Raw genomic sequence first — 23,405 nt, 5'->3', positions numbered from 1 at the left:
GTAGTGCAACAAGACAACTCATAGTCTGTAAATTTAAACTAAGAATATTGGAATCACAATGGTCACAACCAAAACTGTCAACTCCATCTGCCTGATAGATTAAGATACATTTAGTTAGGTTTTAGAGTCATAAAGCAACTGAGGAAAAACACAATTGCTACTGTGTATTCCCCATGAATGAAGCAGAAAATGCAATTTTTGTCAAATCAAATCAAGCTTTATTTATACAGCACATTTCAGACATGGAATGCAACGCAATGTGCTTCATATTGTCATCTACCTAAAACATAAACTCAGTCAGATTTTTGTATAACGTCAACTCCATCAGAGTGCTGAAAGGTCTGATGGTATGGTTATGATTTAATTGGGGATTTTCAAATTAATTATTTTCGATATTTTACAAAAAAAATGCCTGTTTTGAGAATCTGTTGTCAACTCCACCAGTGGCTTGTCAACTCCGTCATTGATGGCTAACCCATGTACAATAGATTATTTTTGTTCAATATTCTGTTTTTTTATCACTGTTCTAAAAACATATGCTTAAACAATTGAAGTATTTGCAATGCTAGCCCTTAGGGATAGGCTAATGTTTGCTTTATAAATGTACTTTTAAGTTCTAAATCTAGAAAAAACATGCCAAAATGCTAACAAAATTAGCCCTGGAGCATTAATGCTTTTAAACAAAACAAAAAACAGTTTGGAGAGTTGTATTAAATATTTGAATAATCTAATGTTAGAATTAAACAATCAAGGCTTTTAAACACTTGTTGGACAATAATTGTAAACATTTAATTGCTTTTATGGTGTCTGACAAAGTTGACATAAATCCAGTTAGATTATTATTTTTTATTTTTTGGGGGGTTGGGGGGGTTGTTGTTCCTTTACATGGTTTGTCCCCACTTTCAAGAATCCCTGAGCTCTAAAAAAGCTAAATTGTCTCTCAGCCTCATGGCAGAATGTGTAAAATAGCATGAGATTAGCTATAAAACAGCACATTTTTATTTCTGACCACTTCTACATTAATGTGGATGCTACCATGATTACGGATAATCATGACTGAATCATAAATAAGGATGAATGAGATGATACAGAGGCATAAATATCATACCCCCTGAAAAACGTTACAGATGCATGATTTTTGTAAGTTTGTAAGTTAAGCACTCATCATTGATCACGATTCATTCATGATTATCCGTAATCATGGGAGCATCAACATTAATGTAGAAGTGTTCAGAAACATTTTATATTATTAATTACAATACAAGTGACTACAAAATGACGCAATGCATTATTTACCATTCATTTCTACGTTTTAGCATCATTGTTCAAATAAATAAGTAGGGGAGTGTATATATGAAGGGTTACAGCAGGTTACAGCAGCCGGGTCACACTTTTCGCACCACTTCAATACAAAGTGATTTTCGTAGCAGTTTAGGATAGCATTTTTGTTAAGCCTTGCCCTTTTCCTAACTTTAACCTCAGTCTCATAACCTGCTATGTTAATTCTCCTAAACTGCTGCGGAAATTCTCCTAACTTGCTACCATCCATATAACATAACATATAACATAATTACTTCCTGTTATCCTCCAACAATTGACAAACCAATCAGAATAGAGCAAAGTAGTTACTAGGTCAAAATTTGATTACCATTACGATCCCAAAACAACTGATTCATCATATTTTAGAACTACACAACATTTAGAAAGCAATGTCTCCTATAAAATAATCCTAAACTCCTTTCAGTCATGCATTCAGAAAACATAACATTTGCCATAGTTTATCTGAGCAGTAGAGGGGGAAAAAAAACAAAGATACTTTAGGGTCATATCTTGCCATACATACTGTACACTAATCAAGATTAACATTTCACTAGAGAGATGCTTTATTTTGATCAACGCAGAGTATTAGAGCAGTATTTATGTCTGGGGGCATAATCTGTAGACCACAATATTAACGGGGAACACAAGTTTGTCAGCTGATCCTGTCATACAATGCACACATTCTCTCTCACACACACACTGCCACCATGCAACTCCCAATCCCCAACCCAGTTTCTCAACTCAATACATCCAGACAAATAACATGTATAACATTTTTTTATTAAATAGTTAGTCAATATTGTACCGTGACCAAAATAGGTGCTTCAATTGTTTCTAAAACAACTGTTGTCATTCTGTTATTCTTCAAATATACGTACATTCAAGACATTATAGAATTATTTTCTCTAAAGGGAAGTCAATTCAATTTAATTGGGATCTTTGGATCCCACATTTGCAATATTGCACCAGAGGCAATATTTCTGCCTCCAATGGAAATGGAGTTGATTGTTCTTGAGAATCATGTTTGTGCCGAAGGCAGCCATGAGATCAGATGTGATTGTGTGACATTAGAAAGGCACTGCAGCTATCCCTTATTTTCATCCCTTATCCCTAGATATAGTTCACTTCTTTCGACATTTATAAATCCATCTGTCTTTGAGAAATTATATTTCTGAACAACAGATAAAGCGAGCCAAACTCCTGGCCAGCCATGCATAGCGGACAATGATATCTTGTTGGAGGAGAGGAGAGTAGGAAATCAACAATGGTCTGAGTACATAGATAGGTCCATTGGATAGTGTTTGTTGTGCCTGTGTGGATCTCCCTGGGGTATGGCCTGTTCCCATGCCAGGTCACACTCCCTGATAGAGCGGCAAACAGATGTGCTGCTGCAGCACTACACTACTCCCAGCAAGGAATGGCTCCTGCCTAATACCTCAGAGGACAGAGCACAGACTGCACAGCCACAGCCATAAAACTAGCATGGATGGATGTGTAGCAGCAGGCAAACACAACTCCACTTACTTAAACAGAAATAGGGCATCGAATGAGATGACTACTAACATTGGACTAAGGAATTGCACTCAGACCCACACTGTATACTCTGAGATACACACTCCCCTTTTAAGGGGTATGTTACATATTATTATGAAAGTGGTTAATTCCACTGCTGTGCTAGTTCCAGATAGAAATAGCTTATTTGCTCTGGGTGGTTAAGCTGAACAATATAGATCACTTAATGTGTAACATAATTAATGTATCCCATTTAATGAGTGGTTTCAACTTCCAAGAAAATCACAGCCCTGGGTGCAGTCCATCACAAAATGAAGGTTGAGAGGCACTGAATATGTATTAAAACAGCTTGAAAAAAAGTGGAGATGAGATTGCTGGGAGAGTTCCAGTAGGCCATTGCAATACAAGACAAATTAGGTTTAAGGAACGGGCAACATGTGGATGGACCCAACATTAAATGTGATCAACTTCCCTTTGGACCACTCTCTGTAAACATTTGATACAAATCAGATCGAGAAACATCAATAGAACTTTAACAAATAACAATAACTAAAGCAAATCCTGTAATCGTGTAATGTTGTCTCCGGCTGGAGAAGCCTGCTACTTTTAAATATCTAACAAATTCAATCAATCAATCAGTATGAAACTCCACCCACTCCTCTATAACAAGGGCAATACTCCTTCCCATACACTACCTTGTGTCCAATATAATGGTCCCTTCTCTATCTCTCGCAAACTGGCCTAGTTCCTCCACTCCCACTAGTAGCATATTATGAATACTTAAATATATTTCTATTCTGATAATATCATGCACACATGTACATTGCACAAACATAATTTATACAGTGAAATATTAAAGTATAATCAAGTGTATACAAATAAAGTGATGTTGCACATGAAGCTCCCCCCTACATTAGATAACAGTAGATATTTTCTCTGGCTAATTGTCTATAAAAACAAACACTCATAAAGACAAAACGATACACAGTAAATCTTATAAATCAAAAGGCAATGTTAAATTAAGACAAATAAACCATGGTCTGACTAGAACTACAAAAAAAGGCCATTTTAAAATAGGTTACAAGAGCATTTATGAAAAACACATCATCTGAGAGCCAGAGAGAATACACTGTTAACGAGCGATCATTTTTCTGTGACTGCAAAAAAAAAAGAACCAGACAATGAATGCCTAAATTTACTTGTACACATGCATTGGATTAAGGGGTAGATATATAGGAACAAGAACTCAAGCTTTGTGTTCCTCCTCTGAACAAATTGGGCTTTGAACAGCCTAAATCCCCTTTTCTCTAAATTAAACAGAGTAGAGGTCATGTGGAAATAACCCTAAATCCCCCCAATTAAAGCTAGTCCTGCTCTGGCCTGCTCTATATTCTCCTGAGTTACTCTGCTTTTCAAAAAGCACACCTCCCATAGGGAAGTCAAGGGCTGACAGCAGCTGGCTTTTATAGCATCCCAAAATAATAAGGGACCAGGACCAGAGGTTGAGTTGACTGGCATGTCCAAGATGCTTGGAGTCATACCAAACCCATGTAAACACAGATGAGGAAAGAGAACAGTCAGTCAGATTTTTACAATTGAAAAAATACCTATCACTTAATAATTGTCATCGCAATCACAGTACATTCACCTGGTCTGGTAGAAGCCTGTAATAGAACTTTGCTTTCCTCTACTACACATAGCAATATTCAGCTACTCAAACTCAAGTAATAACAAGGTTTAAACTGGGGAAAGGAAACCGATTGTGAGATAAAGTTCCCCAATACCCCACAGCCTGGTGGGTTCTTTCTATACTATTGGCAAAATTCAGTGTGAATCCACCCCCCCATTCCCCTCTCCTCCCCGTGCTGCGGCGCTGCCCTCCTAAGTGTAGCCCAGATTCTCCATCTCGCTGCGGTAGCGCTGCTCCGACACCTTGCTCTTGTGCTGCTTGCTCTCCAGGTGAAGGCGGAAGTTGGCCTCCTCGCTGGCCCCAGAATTGCACATGGAGCAGTAGAACTGGCCACTGGGCGTCACACACATGGCCAGGTCTCTGGGGATCCTCTGCCTGGGCCGGGGGTTGTAGTAGGGGGCTGGGTCACACATCAAGACATACACACCATAATGATGGCGAGTGAGTGATGGAGTGAGTGTTGAGCTGCTGCTCACCAGTGAACACAGTGTGAAAAGATGAGTGTGGCAGATAGATGCCAGGCACTGCAGGGGATGGAAGGCTGGCTGTGCATAGGATGAGCTTTCCACTGCCATGTCCATATGAATGTTACAAGAAGAAATACACGTGTCCCTCATTAGAAGAAGGGAGACATACTGTATGTTGGTCAGAAAATAGATGCTCTGCTGTATCTGTGTGTATGGCTGGAGGCAACCATCACAGGCCCTTGCAGAGTAACTCTGACAGACAAAGCACATTTCTCTGCGAGAGACTGTTACACAGTTCTATTTCTGGAATTAAATCAGCAAAGTCTCTGTGCCCTGAGGGAAGGGAAGGGAGTGGTTGCAGTTGTGTCCTATGATCCAGGGGGAGAAGGCCATGGTGCAGGGTATGTGGAGTGGGGTGGTGGGGGGTTGGGGGTGGATAATAATAATTCAAAACAATTGGTGGGAGTTTATATTTGTCCTATTTCACACATGTACAATTCTGTATTAATATGCATATCGCAACTCTTCGGAGAGTGGTAAGGGGATGAACAGTGGACTGTGAGGGCTCTGTCTGATGGACACCTGCCACCTGAGCAGGCTGTGTCTGTGGATCAGCAGAGCGGCCGTCGGTTGCTGTACTAGTTTACATATCCAAAGCGCTGGGCCTGTGCTTAGTGAGTTCACAGTGACTAACCAGCCTCAGCCTCGGCCACCCCCTCAACTTTCCTACGACATTTCCCTGGCAAAGGTGGTGATGAGAGAGGGGTATTCACTGCTGCTACGACCATGGAGCAAAAAACAATAGCCTCCATCTGCTGGCTGCCTGGACATGTGATATTTACATTTCATACATATTCACATGCATATCAGTCTCATTCACTAGCCGTCAAAGGCTTCATTAGTATCAATGAAAAGGAAATGGGCAACCACATCTACCCTCAAACATATACTGTACCTTCTGAAGACTATGAATATCCCTGAATTCATCTGATCGTTATGGGCCGTTCTGGCTCTGACAAGGCTTACTTGTCCAAGGCTTACTTACTTTACTTACATCTGATCTGTACATCAAAATTGTGGAACAACAACACATTTTTCCTTACATATTGTTAAAAGTTATTTGCTGTTTGGTCATACTTTATTACTGGCATGTCTTTGGTTCAGTGTGCTGTACCTGGCATGGCAGGAGGCACCTGTGAGGTCCTGCGGTTCTTGATCAATTTGTACTCGCTCCCCTCTTTCTTCGGACGCCTCTGGACACACTCAGTCGACTCTCTGAAAAAATGATAGATCACGTTACTGAGAGCAAGTCTTTAAAGTAACCCATGTGCAGTTTATAAACCGAACAATCCTTAAATAGCTAACAATCTAACAATAATAGCCACTATGATGGACAACATAATGGAATGCATCTTTCAAATGCTATTGCATTTTTCTTTAAATGGAAGCATTGAAACATAATCTGGATTGCATTTCATATAAGAGGGCATGGCTGAAGGGGCAGGATTTCTGTGTTAAGTATGGTTGGTTTAATAGCCATGTGCACATTGCATCTGTTGTTTGTCTTCCTGGTGGTAGGTGGGGAGGCAGTAGAAACACCCACTCACATGATGCTACTGCTCTGCTGGGCCTCAGCCAGCCGCAGTCTCTTGGCATGGTTCTTGCCCTGGTAGTGCGCCTGAGCCACGGCAGGTGAGCTGAACGAGGCGTCACACAGCTTGCAGTAGTCGTTCTCCGTGGCTAAGATCACCCTGCTGGCACCGTTAAATGACACCGGCTGAACAAAAAACAATGAGTGAGTTTATACAAAGGGCTCTTTCACCAGCCAAAATGACACTCTTGCCAGTTCCAACGCTACATATCAAAAGAGTTAAAAACTTCAGTGCTGACAGTTTTCTACAAACCATCATGGATGTTTCTAATGAGGAGATTCTATTTGATTGCGGTTCTCTAGATCAACAACAGAGATCCAAACAGTGAATGTGCTGAAAATCCACAGGCCTTGTACTTGCTCATACAGTACTATACTTTGCTGAACAATAACACATTCCTTGTGCCAACGCCAAGCGTTACCTGTTTTGGAGTTGCACTCTCAGTTGGTGCAGTCGTGAGGGGTTGCTGGGAAACTGGTTCTATTACCTCTGTAATCCTGATGGCAGGCAGCTGCTGGCTGCCTGCATAAAAATTTCTCAACTTCTTACTGTGGTTTTTACCCTGGAGAAGAGACAATGTATGATTCAATCCCACAGCCACAGTTCAGTCCACTCATCGCACTGTCATTGTCATAGTGTCATATAGCAAATCATTGCATCATCAGTGAGCGCATGGGTTAAGCATTCTATTTTCTACTTACATTTATGAGGGGATAACAGTGATGACTGACATGCCAAATAAACAAACATGGAATATACACTAAGTGTACAAAACATTAGGAACACCTTCCTAATATTGAGTTGCACCCCCCTTTGCCCTCAGAACAGACTCAATTTGTCAGGGCATGGACTCTACAGGGTGTTGGAAGCATTCCACAGGGATGCTGGCCCATGTTGACTCCAATACTTTCTACAGTTCTGTCAAGTTGGCTGGATGTCTTTTGGGTGGTGGACCATTCTTGATACACATGGTAAACTGTTGAGCGTGAAAAACCCAGCAGCTTTGCAGTTCTGACGCATTCAAACCTGGCACCTTCTACCATACCCCATTAAAAGGCACTTAAATCTTTTATCTTGACCATTCACCCTCTGAATGGCACACATAGACAATCCATGTCTCAATTGTCTCATCTACACTGATTGAAGTGGATTTAAGTGACATCAATAAGGGATCATAACTTTCACCTGGATTTGCCTGCTCAAGTCAATGTCATGGAAAGAGCAGGTGTTCCTAATGTTTTGTACACTCAGTGTAGTTGACGTGCATGAGAAACATTTTCTGCCATCAAAATATATGTGTTGGGGTAGGCCTACAAGTAAGCTTGTCCCCAGGCTCAATTGCTAACACATATAGAAAGAGAGAGAGCCTGCTGGTGGACGAGATTAGGGTACAAGCTACATGTACAGTAAATCAGCTCACCTGGTAGTGGGCCTGTGCCTGCTGGGCAGAGTTGAGGGTGACGTTGCACAGTTTGCAATACAGAGGCTTACACAGCTCATCCAAGGTAGCGTCCTGGTCTGTGGCCCCGATCTGAGCTTCTTCCTCCTGGGGCTTGGTGCTGAGGGCCACCTGGGCAGTGGGAGGTGGGACAGGGCAGGGGACAGGGCAGGGGGGGCCCTGCATCAGCTGGAGGTGAGCGGGTGGTTTGGCAGACAGAGGGCTGTAGAGGGGGAAAAGGAGGGGGTCTGGGGCCACTACCACTGGTCTAGACGGCCTGAGGGTCTGTGGAGGGGGTCCAAGGGTATGTGTAGAAGGCATTGGCTGGAACAGCGGCTGTTGCTGGCCAAAAAGGCTCATTGAAGGCGTCAGCATAGACTCTGGTCCTGAGGGCCAATGCAATGATGGCAAAGTATGTATTAGACTGGATTCTACACTTATTATAGCCATGTAATAGCTGTATAACATTGGGAGGAAGCAAGAACTACAGTCATCAACTGTGTTCATTTCTCCCTGGTGAAACTGACACTAACAAATAGAACAATGGTGGGTTTCACAGTCCAGAGGTCATTGTGAAAATTACGCTTCCCATGCAGTCAAGCATGGGCTCTGCTCCTTGCAAAAATAAGTTCCTCAATCATCTCTTGATCTGGCGCTGATTCAAACAGACTATTGCTTGCTTGACTGGATACATTTCAGGCAATCATGTGCGGCCACATTTTTTCTGCATAAGGGTTGATGTGGGGGATGGGTCAGTGACTGCGCTCATGTCTGATGTTTCTGCTGCATCAACTCAGATTGGAGACCCAATAACAGTGTGGGATGTTTTTGATTCCAGCAGCCATGCAGTGACACCAAGTGAATGGCATGCTTGAAATGGAACTTTCCGATAACAAACAAAATTATTTTCCCGGCAATACTAGGCCCACTGTGTACATCAATGTTATTCTGATAAATGACAAAATGTAATCCAAACACCTGAAAATTCTCAAATATGAGCGTGAAAAAAATTATCCAAGAAAATAGCTTACTTAATACATGTCACATCCTGACCAGCAGAGGGCGTATTGCTTAGTCTTGGTCAGGATGTGGCAGGTGGTTTGTTTGTTTAATGTTGTGTTGGTGATTGGGACTTCCAATTGAAGGCAGGTGTGTATAGTTGCCTTTGATTGGAAGTCCTATATAGGTGTGTGTGTTTGTCTTTGGGGTTGTGGGGAATTGTTCTTGCATTGCGTTCTGTGTGCCTGTAAGACTGTTCCTGTCGTAGTGAGTATTGTTTTTGCCTGTGGATGCTTTACTTAAGTTTATTAAAAAACTATGAGTATCAACATTCCCGCTGCGCCTTGGTCCTTCTCTCTCACATACGACATATTCGCCGAAGAGTACGACATATTCGGTGACAGAATTCCCCACCAAACCAGGACCAAGCAGCGGAAGAAGTCTGGCGAGGACTGGGGAACACGAAGGGTAAGGGAGACCGAGAGGCACCCCCAAGATTTTTTTAGGGGGGGGCACAAGGGCTGTTTGACAGGGCAAGACTGGAGTGCCAGTCAACAGTTACCAGAGCTGCCCGCCAGTCAACAGTCACCAGAGCTGCCCGCCAGTCAACAGTCACCAGAGCTGCCCGCCAGTCAACAGTCTCCAGAGCTGCCCGCCAGTCAACAGTCGCCAGAGCTGCCCGCCAGTCGTAAGTCGCCAGAGCCGCCCGCCAGTCGTAAGTCGCCAGAGCCGCCCGCCAGTCGTAAGTCGCCAGAGCCGCCCGCCAGTCGTACGTCGCCAGAGCCGCCCGCCAGTCGTACGTCGCCAGAGCCGCCCGCCAGTCGTACGTCGCCAGAGCCGCCCGCCAGTCGTACGTCGCCAGAGCCGCCCGCCAGTCGTACGTCGCCAGAGCCGCCCGCCAGTCGTACGTCGCCAGAGCCGCCCGCCAGTCGTACGTCGCCAGAGCCGCCCGCCAGTCAGGAGCCGCCAGAGCCGCCCGCCAGTCAGGAGCCGCCAGAGCGGCCCGACTGCCAGGAGATGCCAGAGCGGCCCGACTGCCAGGAGATGCCAGAGCGGCCCGACTGCCAGGAGATGCCAGAGCGGCCCGACTGCCAGGAGATGCCAGAGCGGCCCGACTGCCAGGAGATGCCAGAGCGGCCCGACTGCCCGGAACTGCCCGAGCGGCCCGACTGCCCGGAGCTGCCAGAGCGGCCAGACTGCCCGGAGCTGCCAGAGTGGCCAGACTGCCCGGAGCTGCCAGAGTGGCCAGACTGCCCCGAGCTGCCAGAACCGGAGCCACCTCCAGATATAGGTGGGTTGGAGAGGGGGGGTGTAGCACAGTGCCGTCGGTGACGGCAGCCACCCTCCCTTCCCTCCCTTTTTGTTTAGGGGTTATTGTTTGTTGGTTTTGTTGGGGTATTGGGGATTTTCTTGTGTTTTTCTTTTTTAGGTGCATCCCGGAGTCTGCACCTTGAGGGGGGGTACTGTCACGTCCTGACCAGCAGAGGGCGTATTGCTTAGTCTTGGTCAGGATGTGGCAGGTGGTTTGTTTGTTTAATGTTGTTGGTGATTGGGACTTCCAATTGAAGGCAGGTGTGTATAGTTGCCTTTGATTGGAAGTCCTATATAGGTGTGTGTGTTTGTCTTTGGGGTTGTGGGGAATTGTTCTTGCATTGCGTTTTGTGTGCCTGTAAGACTGTTCCTGTCGTCGTGAGTATTGTTTTTGCCTGTGGATGCTTTACTTAAGTTTATTAAAAAACTATGAGTATCCACATTCCCGCTGCGCCTTGGTCCATTTCTGAAGACAGATGTTACAATATACATGTTTTCTGGGTTTTGCAATGAAGTAGAAACAAAACTGCTAATCTGCTTAGCCTTGTAGTGCAGTATACTGTAAACTGCTTTTCTTTCCCCATGCAGAGTAACAAGGAGACAAACCTGAATCACATGCTCATTGGAGAATATAGCCTAATCCCCAAAATAGTCAGGAACCTACATTGTCATCGCCCAAGGTCAAAGTAAAAGTAATATTTTAGAATCTTGAGTATAAAACACTTCTCCTGAGACTTAAAACACTGGGATCTCAAGTAAAATGCAAGTCCTGGGATATTAATGAGTATAGTAGTCATTGGCCATGTATCATGAGGGATGGCCTTGGGACTCTGAGTTGGAGCGAAGTATCTTAATAAGAAAAGTATTTTAGGGTTTTAAAGGACAGGGTTCTAATTCCATCATTTGGTATCTGTGCAGAAGAAAAAAATAACCAAGAACCTTCAAAAGTTGAATAGCCCTTCACACTGAGAGGTTTTTGTCCACATACTTATAGTTATTTCATGCCTTTTATACTGTCACCTATGCCACATCAATTATGGAGTGAAGAGTGTATCGCTCATGCAGTGGAATCAAGTGCATGACTAGTCTTTGAATGGAGAAAGGTTGAAGGGAACTCATAAGAACTTCATATTTTAATTTCAGAATTACAGTCCTCTTATTCTGACAAGCATTTCGCTACACTCGCATTAACATCTGCTAACCAAGTGTATGTGACCAATACAATTTGATTTGCGAAATGTTCAATGCCTTGCAAAGTCTCAAGATAGACATGGTTTTAGCATGGAGATGTGTTGAAAGACCCTGAGACCTATGGTATTTTGTTAATACTCAGTCATGCAGATAAAACAGATTAATTGCGGCTTAAATGTACCCATTAGTTAGCCTAGTTAGAAATGGCAACACAGCAGTTAGGCTATTGAGGTAGCAGTCTGAAAGGGCTCATTATTGCCAGTTCAAGTGAGGGATAGTTGATAAGAAGACTATAGGCTAAGATTAGGGGGCAGCTTGGAGGCTGTCATAAAACAAGACTGAATGATTAAATCTGTCAATACTAATGTTTACCAATAAAGCTATATGAAATCAGGGTAAAGTACAAAATGAAGTTGCTTATCAAGCATTTATAACATCTCCAGGGATGTGACCTGCCAGACTCAGCTCTCTCGACCTAATTTAGTGGACAATGCCATTTCATATGATTACAGCAGACTGAGTAGACCTATTCAATACAATTAGGTCTGGAAAGATGATGTTGCAAAATATGCTATATAACAGGTTTAATAACTTAAGAGAATATTGCTTGGATAACAAGGTAAACTCAAGTCCAGACCCAAGCTGTTATTCATAATAATCCTTATCAACACCATTATCATCATGTGAATAATGTACACTACACCATGTGTCAACGAGCTTGTGCCATGACAAGAGTAGACAGATTTCAAGAGTTGGGAACCGAGACTGAAAAACATGGTCCTCCCCCTAAACAAGGGGACCATCATGTCATTCTACACCCACCGGTCTGACCATTATTACTTTTGCTGATTTTACATGAAACACCAGTCCACCGCATCACACCTGCACTGAAAGAGAATGAGGAACAGAGAGGGTGCTGTGGATATAGCAAATCAACTAATTTAGGTTGACATATATATTTTGGGTTGAATTGATCAGCAACCGATTATACCTCTGATTACAGATTTAATTTCAACATGACTGTTGGTCTAATCTCTTCAAATTAATGAGAAGGCTCAACCTCGACAAAAATGTTTTATAGCTGTACACTAGGCTAGTACAACATACAGTATAATACCAACATGTTTACACCCTCTTCAATCAGCAAACTGCACTGGTTACATTGTAGCTGAGGCTGCATGCATCCATCCATTCGCAATGTCACGGCTACTGACAGCAATGAATGCGACCCTTTTCCTACCTGGTAACCGGGCGAAATAATGTCTGTTATTCCGATAGTTTAAAGGCACCGAATTTCTGTAATAATCGGCACTTTGATAATAAGCAGCATCTCTATTCTTGACATGTAACGCCATCATTGCATCCTGGCCAACTTCGAACCAGTTTAGACGTGAGAACCCAGCAAGCTACTTTCACCAGGGAAGAGGAGGGGTGTGTTTTCAGAGTTATACACTATTCTTTTTACGTTGGGCTACATTTTAGTAAAGCCTATCATAATAAACCCCAAACATGGTAACTACATATTTAAAACATTTGGTAAAGGTGCATCTTTGAAAAATATGCTTTATGAGTGTGTTGTTCTCTTGTTGGTACAGTCCACTTACTGCATTCAAGCTATCCGACACTCGGAAATTCATGGTCACCCTAGCGTCAACACACTACATTTAACGATATGATATCACACCGAACACAGTTGATCAGAGCTGTAGGATTTGAATGACATTTTGGATGACATTTTGGTGTAGATAAAATACCATACTGATAACTCTTTATACTCAGTATTAGGGTGGTATGGGATTTGATCTTGAATAATCCAGGGAAATTATGAACTCGACTAGCTAAGGGACAGTTCGAGGTGTCATGAAAAAAATGCATCCCCCAACGTGAAAAATATTTTCACATGACCCTCCCCTTGTACTGTAAAATAAATTGTGCACCCCTCATAGAATTAACCCAAAATAATGTTTACGACCACAAATATCAATAACAGTAGCGACCCTGTGTTTATAAACGTGGATACTGATTTTGCTACTTAAACATGTTTTTGTGGCATGGTCGATGCCACGCAGGGCTGTGGGCTGGATAATGAGGCACATATATAAAAAATAGACAGATATTTCACCGGATGTAAAAATGTGAAGCATCCGCTTGGCATTTCGACTCACTACAAAATGTACTTGTGAGAGGAAGCCAAGTGGCCAGCAGTTGGAAAAGATGAAAGCAGATGGATTTTGGCCGGTATTCTGCTAATTTTGTCATTGATAAAACATTTGATCTCAATACCGTTTGCTGTTCCCAAAGCTAGAATCTGTTTTGAACAGAGTTGACTAAGTTTTGTATACTTTGCCCTTTGCCAAAGTTTTTACAAATCATGTTGTTTAGAAGTGAAAAGGTGAATTGAGTTATTGCACACGCGCACTTCACAGTGCAGGCATTCCCTAACGGAAATATGCAGATGTATTCTAGAACAGGCAAACAGGATCTCGCTAGCTCCCTCCTTGATTGTTCTGCCCACTATGATTTATTTGTTCCCATTGAAAACAACAGGATATGGTCTATCTTTTAGTTATAAAAATCTTCGTTTGAGGGTTCGCGGACCACCACGGACATGCGTACTCTCCATGCCTGTTTCTTTACACTATGCTCACAGCCGGCTGCAGACATTGATCAGCTGGGATATCAGATTTTCTACATGTTGATGCCATATTTCTAATCATATAAAATATATGCAACGAATTAATTTTTCCACCAACATGTTTCCGTGCCAATGCACCACGCAACCAATAAACAAAGCATACCTTCTTCGGGCACTTCAGTATCATAGTTTGCGTTTTCAACACCACAATAAACTATGTCAATCTCGACACGCAGATAATGCATACCACCCAATCTTTGTAGGTTTACCCAATTCGAAGGCTTGGTTTGACAATCTCTGAATGTCATTCAACTGTTTGGTGTTTTGTAACAGATGTCTCTTTCCATTCATCAAATGGCCAGCTGCACAGTTTGGATTAATTTATTTCATTTGTCAATTTTTTTTTAAATACATTGATATACACACACAGTACATTTTTAAGTGACCGGGATTGCACAATAAATCTGGGATTTATTTCCATTGTGGTCCCTATTTTTTACATGAACACATTTACATACTGTAGATACAGACACATTATAGATTGGAGAAACAAATGCTCGACCTCCAAATGACTATGAGGGGAGAGTTTAAGTACAGTACTTACAAGCTTGTTTTGGTTGGTCTGTAGTTTATTCTTTAGATGTTTGGGGCTGCTGGTGAACCATGATGTGCAGGCATCATCAAAGTGACACTAGACTAGCAATTTGCCAGTCGATAGGCTGTCTATAGCTAGATTTCCATCCAATTGGCGACAGATTTTCATGCGAATAGACTAGAATCTGCAACAACAAAAAAAAAGATGTGCATTTTCCCATCAGAGTTGTGTTTCCATCAAATTGACTTGTTGCGGATAAAAGTCTACGCATAAATTTGTAGTGCACATGAAAACAACGTATGCAGCAAGATTCCCATACCAAATAAAAAATAAAAATGTATCGTTTTCCATCGAATTTTCAACTCCAGGCCTACAGATGGTTTTGACACTGTCACGTCCTGACCAGCAGAGGGCGTATTGCTTAGTCTAGGTCAGGATGTGGCAGGGGGTTTGTGTTTGTTAAATGTTGGGTTGATGATTGGGACTTCCAATTGAAGGCAGGTGTGTATCGTTGCCTTTGATTGGAAGTCCTATATAGGTGTGTGTGTTTGTCTTTGGGGTTGTGGGGAATTGTTCTGTGTTGAGCCTATGCTTTGCCAGACTGTTGGTTGTTCGTTCAGTCTTTGTTATTTTGGGTGTTCATTTTTGATAGTTAATAAAAGTCAAGATGAGCCTGCACATACCTGCTGCGTTTTGGTCCTCTTCTCTCCAGTACGACATTTTTAAGGATGAGTACGACTTATTTTATGACAGACACAAAGAATGTTGATTAGGTATGTGGCACATGCGCTCTAGCCAACAGTTTGCAGATACAGTGGGGGAATTTGGGGTATTTTGGATACCTAATGAGAGTATTATGGACAAAAGTGCAAGATCATTTTTATTTGTCAAACTGCAGCCAAACATCATCATGTCACCAGAATAAGACCATCGATATTTACTGAAAGGAGCATCAAGCTCATCACCATGCACTTTCACCACCCTGTGAAGTTCATATTTTATTTCATCTGTAGCCTAATAAACTGCATGCTTTCCCGTGATGTCGTGACATTTTATCTGACGTACTTTACTCGCATAAAAAGGTTAGATGGAAACATGGTTAATGTCAAGTCATTTTGAGGATGCTGGAATTATAGGCTATTTTGGACCAACATGCACATGCCTACAGGATTTTTTTTAAAGTAGCCTCATTAGATTAAAACATTGTGACTGGTTGTGTTTATGCCACATGAAACAGTTACATTAATAATATTTAGGCTACATTGAAGAGCCTGATACATTTTCCTGAATAACCAACCTGGTTGGTATGATATGTTACGTTTCTTATGTTATGTATTAATTTGTAGATGTCCGTCACCATAGCTACAGGAAGAAGTTCGGGGTGTGTGTGTGTGTGTGGGGGGGGGGGGGTTAAAAAAGATTTACATTTATACAGTACCAGTCAAAATTTGGACACACCTACCCATTCAAGTGGTTTTTCTTTATTTTTACAAAAAATTGTCCCAATAAGCGCAAACCAGATGGGATGGTGTATCGTTGCAGAATGCTGTGGTAGCCATGCTGGTTAAATGTGCCTTGAATTCCAAATAAATCACTGACAGTGTCACCAGCAAAGCACCCCCACACCATTACACCTCCTCCTCCATGCTTCACGGTGGGAACCACACATGTGGAGATCATCCGTTCACGTACTCTGCGTCTCACAAAGACACGGCGGTTGGAACCAAAAATGTTACATTTGGACTCATCAGACCAAAGGACAGATTTTCTACCGGTGTAATGTCCATTGCTTGTGTTTCTTGGCCCAAGCAAGTTCCTTCTTATTATTGGTGTCCTTTGGTAGTGGTTTCTTTGCAGCAATTCAACCATTAAGGCCTGATACACGCAGTCTCCTCTGAAAAGTTGATGTTGAGAAGTGTCTGTTACTTGAACGCTGTGAAGCATTTATTTGGGTTGCCATTTGAGGTGCAGTTCACTCTACTGAATTTATCCTCTGCAGCAGAGGTAACTCTGGGTCTTCCTTTCCTGTGACGGTCCTCATGAGAGCTAGTTTCATCATAGCGCTTGATGGTTTTTGTGACTGCACTTGAAGAAACCTTGAATAAACTTTAAAAGTTCTTGACATTTTCTGAATTGACTGACCTTCATGTCTTAAATTAATGATGGTCTGTCATTTCTCTTTGATTATTTAACCTGTTCTTGCCATAATATGGACTTGGTGTCACGCTTATCGACGGTGAAGGAGGACCAAAACGCAGCAGGCATGCGGTTGTTCATTTTGAACATTTATTAACGCCAAAATGAACACAAAAATAACAAAAGAGAACGAACGATAAACTGACAGTCCTGTAATGTTGACAAACACGGAACAATCTCCCACAAATGACAAACACACCCTAATATATGGGACTCTCAATCAAAGGCAAATAGACAACACCTGCCTTCAACTGAGAGTCCCAACCCCAATTAACCAAAACATAGAAACAGACACACTAGACTAAACATAGAATACATGAAAACCAAACAGTGCCCAAAAACCCCGGAATACTTAAATCAAATGCCCCTTCAACAAACACACCACCCCGAACCACATAAAACGAATACCCTCTGCCACGTCATGACCAAACTACAATACCAATTAACCTTATACTGGCCAGGACGTGACACTTGGTCTTTTACCAAATAGGGCTATCTTCTGGATACCACCCTTACCTTGTCACTACAAAACTGATTGATTCAAATGCATTAAGGAAAGAAATTCCACAAATTAACTTTAAACAAGGCACACTTGTTAATTGAAATACATTCCAGGGGACTACCTCGTGAAGCTGGTTGTGAGAATGCCAAGAGTGTGTAAAGCTGTCATCAAATCAAATCAAACGTATTTATATAGCCCTTCTTACATCAGCTGATATCTCAAAGTGCTGTACAGAAACCCAGCCTAAAACCTCAAACAGCAAGCAATGCAGGTGTAGAAGCACGGTGGCTAGGAAAGACTCCCTAGAAAGGCCAAAACCTAGGAAGAAACCTAGAGAGGAACCAGGCTATGAGGGGTGGCCAGTCCTCTTCTGGATGTACCGGGTGGAGATTATAACAGAACATGGCCAAGATGTTCAAATGTTCATAAATGACCAGCATGGTCAAATAATAATAATCACAGTAGTTGAGGGTGCAACAGGTCAGCACCTCAGGAGTAAATGTCAGTTGGCTTTTCATAGCCGATCATTGAGAGAATCTCTACTGCTCCTGCTGTCTCTAGAGAGTTGAAAACAGCAGGTCTGGGACATCAAGGCAAAGGTGGCTACTTTGAACAATCTCAAATCTAAACTATATTTTGATTTGTTTAACACTTTTTTGGTTACTACATGATTCCATATGTGTTATTTCATAGTTTTGATATCTTCACTATTGTTATTCAATGTAGAACATTTTTTTTAAAATAAAGAAAAACCCTTGAATGAGTAGGTGTGTCCAAACTTTGAACTGGTACTGTACATTTTTCATTCAAATTTATCAGGGGGGCTGCAACACCCTCAGAACCCCTACTTCCAGCAGCTATGTCCAACACTAATTTCGTATGATATGTATGGAATAATACAAAATGCTCTGAGACCAGGTTGCTCTAAAACACGGAGCGCGAAAGATCAGCAGACAAACCATAGCTTCACTTTCTGTGAGATGTGTGCAGCTGAATCATGATTGGTAGGCTACCATGCATTTGTTCGTTATTTTTTATAATGCAATTTCATTGCAACTGCTAGCTATGGTAAAATAAAAAATAAAACAAGATTCATCATGGATGATAGGATAAATCTGCTGTCAAGTCGTGAGTAGCCCAAAGCCTCGCACTTGAGTTGTATAATCGAAGGAGCAGTTTGTGCCGGGGAAACAGTCGTCAGTCATTAGTTAACACCAAATCAGATGTTATTAGTCACATGCGTCGAATACAACAGGTATAGACATTACAGTGAAATGCTTACTTACAAGCCCCTAACCAACAATGCAGTTTTAAAAAATGAATAAGAACAAGAAATAAAAGTTACAAGTAGTTAAAGAGCAGCAGTAAAGTAACAGTAGCGAGACAATATAGTCAATGTGTGGGGGCACCGGTCAGTCGAGATAATTTAGGTAATATGTACATGTAGGTAGAGTTATTAAAGTGACTATGCATAGATAATAACAGAGAGTAGCAGCAGCGTAAAGCGGTAGTCTGGGTAGCCATTTGATTAGATGTTCAGGAGTCTTATGGCTTTGGAGTAGAAGCTGTTTAGAAGCCTCTTGGACATAGATTTGGCGCTCAGGTACTGCTTGCTGTGCAGTAGCAGAGAGAGCAGTCTATGACTAGGGTGGCTGGAGTCTTTGACAATTTTTAGGGCCTTCCTCTGACACCGCCTGGTATAGAGGTCCTGGATGGCAGGAAGCTTGGCCCCAGTGATGTACTGGGCCGTACGCACTTCCCTCTGTAGTGCCTTGCGGTCAGAGGCTGAGCAGTTGCCATACCAGGCAGTGATGCAACCAGTCAGGATGCTCGCGATGGTGCAGCTGTAGAACCTTTTGAGGATCTGAGGACCCATTCCAAATATTTTCAGTCTCCTGAGGGGGAATAGGTTTTGTCGTGCCCCCTTCACAACTGTCTTGGTGTGCTTGGACCATGTTAGTTTATTGGTGAGGTGGACACCAAGGAACTTGAAGCTCTCACCAAGGAACTTGAAGCTCTCAACCTGCTCCACTACAGCCCCGTCGATGAGAATGGGTGCGTGCTCAGTCCTCCTTTTACTGTTGTCCTGGCACCACACGGCCAGGTCTCTGACCTCCCTATAGGCTGTCTCGTTGTCGGTGATCAGGCCTACTACTGTTGTGCCATGGTCAAACTTAATGATGGTGTTGGAGTCATGCCTGGCGGAGCAGTCATGAGTGAACAGGGAGTACAGGAGGTAACTGAGCACGCACCCCTGAGGGGCCCCTGTGTTGAGGATCAGCGTGGCAGATGTGTTGTTACCTACCCTTACCACCTGGGGGCGGCCTGTCAGGAAGTCCAGGATCCAGTTGCAGAGGGAGGTGTTTAGTCCCAGGGTCCTTAGCTTATTGATGAGCATTGAGGGCCCTATGGTGTTGAATGCTGAGCTGTAGTCAATGAATAGCATTCTCACGTAGACATGATGAAGGTGATGAAGCTAGCTTGCGCGAGCTGTTAGCAAATGAGGTCTAATCGCAGTGCCAGTAACAGGCAGCATGCCTAGGTAAATGGTAACATTTAACGCTAATAGCTGGTTAGCAAAATCTTATTAAATTAACTAGCTAGATAGATATCTTTAGATTTCAATGATAACTCACTGACCATAACCAGAACAGGAGCCTTAGCTAACTAACACGTAACATTGTTGGCTACCGTTACCTGGTTGCTAACGTTACGTTAGTTAATATCAAAACAGATCATGAGTAGGAAAGGTCAGCTTGCAAATATCTTGTGAATGCCAACTATAGTACTTAACGGGATTTTGTTTTCTTAACTTCTGACTGTGAATTATATGATCTAGCTAACTATAGTTAAGTCACAGCTAGATTTACTAGTTGTGATAATATTGTATGGCTATTGCAATCCATCTAAAGTTAGCTAGCTATCCAACTAACTAACATTATTAAACACAGCTGTAACCTTATGCTATAACTTGGTGTTATTAGAATAACAGTCTTATCATGAAACTACCAGCAGAGTCGTTAGTGAAATTTGCTACATGATTAGGATTGGACTGTTATTTATCTCCCTCTTGCCTTGGTAAGCCAGCTACACACACCCACTCATTGCTGCATGATTTTCTTGCTCGAGCTAGCTACCTACATTTGTTGAGGGGTTGTATCACAGTTTGATGTGGGCAATTTATTGTGATGATAACGATTCTGCTTCTTCCCTGTCTTCACACAGTCTGGTATCACAGACTAGACGTAACATAGTAAACGAAACACGGGGACACTCAAATTCCTATATGTTATGTTTGGTGTGGTTCCATGAGACAGATGGTTACTTAAAGGAGAAGTTTAATTTTTTTTACTACCAAATCAAAAAAAATATGTAAATGGCAAGTTATTGAAGGGTCCAGACACGGTTCCTGATTTGACCTCGTTTTGAAGATTACTCATTAAGAAATGCTAGCAGCCATGACTTTTTAGTGATTTCCCATGTTTTTGAGAAACTTGCCCCAAACAGAAAATCACTTCCTCATCCTCGTTGTGTAGTATGGGGGCCCTGGAAAACATCCAAATACATCCTTTTAGAAAAGCCAAAGTCATATCAGTTTCTACAAGAAAGCGCATTATCAAATTTGATCACATTTCTGTAGAAGTGTTGGCAGAATGTTTTAATATTTTGCATAGAATTTTTACAAACAAAAGTGCATACCACCTGTAGCGAGTACCAAACGCTGGCCGCACATTCTGCATGATTGATTGTTTATTGGAACAATTTAAAGTAGGGGAGTGCTGGTATGAAAGTAATATGGGGCGAAAGTAACACAACCATTTTCTCAGATAACGCTAAAGCTAGAATGACGTAGTGAAGTCAGCACGTTCCTAATGTGGAGGACGAGCTCCCTGCAAAAAAAAAGAGGCCCATTCTGACTATGTTTCACCGGGTTACCAACAAAAAGTGTTTTTCAGTTGTATAGTTGTTTAAGGTTCCAAACATATTGTCATTTTCGTAACCCATCGAGTGACTAAATGACAGCATATGTTTCAAATGTCATACTAGCTAGTTTGGGTGTTAGCCGGGGAGGGATGGGTGGGACGAAAGTAACACAATGTAAATTGATGACCTGGAATACTTTTTTTTGTGACTGAATGTTTGAAAATTATGACATCATTAGAATTATGCCTTCATCAATTGACTTGATGGATCAGCTTCTCACAAGCTTTTATCGGCAGGTTAGTGGTTAAAAATATTATTTATGATTCTGGGAGTCAATTACCTTATGTCAAGCCATGGAAATTGGATAAGTATGATGAGTTTTCTGTTTTGTGAAGAGAATAAAGACAATAAAGAGGTTTATTCTATCAAGACCCGAGAAACGCACTAGCCGGCTACCACCGGGTTACTCAACCCTGCACCTTAGAGGCTGCTACCCTATATACATAGACATGGAATCACTGGCCACTTTAATAATGGAACACTAGTCACTTTAATAATGTTTACATAGTGCTTTACTCATCTCATATGTGTATACTGTATTCTATTCTACTGTAATTAGTCAATGCCAGTCCGACATTGATCGTCCTAATATTTATATATTTCTTATTTCGCTTTTACATTTGTGTATTGTTGTGAATTGTTAGATATTACTGCACTGTTGGAGCTAGGAACACAAGCATTTCACTACATCCGCAAAAATATCTGCTAAATATGTGTATGTGACCAATACGTTTGATTTGATTTGACAAGGCCAGCTGGAGCGCACCTGACTGGTAGGGCTAGGCATGAATAGTCATTGAAAATTGTGAAAAACATCTACTTGTCACGTCGGTTGAAAGGAGAGGACCAAGATGCAGCGTGGTGAACGTACATATTATTTTTATTAGAAAAGGCGCCGAACAAAACAATAAACACTACCCAACAAACCGTGACGCTAAAGGCTATGTGCCATAAACAAAGTCAACTTCCCACAACACAAGGAGGGAGAAAGGCTACCTAAGTATGGTTCCCAATCAGAGACAACGACAGACAGCTGTCCCTGATTGAGAACCATACCCGGCGAAAACATAGAAAATAAAGAACATAGAAAAATGAACATAGAATGCCCACCCTAGTCACACCCTGGCCTACCCAAAATAGAGAATAAAAAAACTTCTCTATGGCCAGGGCGTGACACTACTACATTCCCATTAAAGTGAGATGAGAAAATTATTGTTAATATAACTATTATGTGATCCATTTTAGTCAAAATAGGCAAAAAATTGTTGTTGCGCCACATTGCGATGTTGACGCATGGTTTATTTTTATACATTTTGAAGCTATAGCATTAATTATTCAATTGATACGAACATTAAATTATGGCTAAAAATACATTTGTTGAAAGTAATGAGCATTACAAACCAGAAACATGAAGATAAGAAAGATTTTGTGCCCTTCTCGCCAGCTGTTATTTCTGTTTCAAGGCTATTTCACTCCCGCCCCGCTGGGAGGTACAAAAGTAACATTGCGCTAGTTCTGTTCTCGGTCTATTTCATTTAAACTCATTTACCCTAGAAATGAAATTACAGTTGCTTATGCTAGAGGACATATATACGTTTTGTCATAAAATATGGTGTCTCTAGCTCTATCGATCTCTATGTAATTAGGGAAAAAAAGAAAAGTGTTACTTTTGTCCTGGTTCTCCCCAAAATGCTACAGCCCACACATCTTTGTAAAAGAGGAATTGTTGTTCAATATTTTGTTTATCATTAGGTGATTGTGTTTCTATCTCGTGTCTTGGTATAGGCTCTGAGATTAAATGGTAGGCTATATTATGTTGTGCTCCTATCTCACAGCAATACTACAGCCTAGGCTTACCCATACTGTCCAGGCTACCGGTCTATTTACTTTCGAGCATGCTTGGCTATTAAATG

General features: G+C 41.8%; 1 protein-coding gene across 2 annotated transcripts; it reads right to left on the bottom strand.

The window, feature by feature from the left end:
- Positions 1-201: 201 nt before the first annotated feature.
- LOC106584304 (zinc finger matrin-type protein 3) lies at positions 202-12,998 on the bottom strand. 2 transcript variants are annotated; one of them, XM_045706341.2, is made up of 6 exons: positions 12,821-12,998; positions 8,062-8,465; positions 7,063-7,203; positions 6,597-6,766; positions 6,164-6,264; positions 202-4,922 (listed from the first exon to the last, which is right to left on the bottom strand). In XM_045706341.2, exons 1-6 carry the CDS (start codon positions 12,936-12,938, stop codon positions 4,714-4,716), a joined length of 1,143 nt encoding a protein of 380 aa, XP_045562297.1. In that variant the 5' UTR covers positions 12,939-12,998; the 3' UTR covers positions 202-4,713. The 2 variants fall into 2 exon arrangements, with proteins under 2 accessions (XP_045562297.1, XP_014024863.2); XM_014169388.3 differs by lacking the exon at positions 12,821-12,998 and having other exon boundaries at positions 8,062-9,792.
- Between the last annotated feature and the right edge of the window lie 10,407 nt (positions 12,999-23,405).

This window comes from Salmo salar, chromosome 23, assembly GCF_965601325.2.
Source record: "Salmo salar chromosome 23, fSalSal1, whole genome shotgun sequence".
NCBI classification, from domain to species: domain Eukaryota; kingdom Metazoa; phylum Chordata; class Actinopteri; order Salmoniformes; family Salmonidae; genus Salmo; species Salmo salar.
This window is presented reverse-complemented; position numbering and strand designations above follow the sequence as displayed.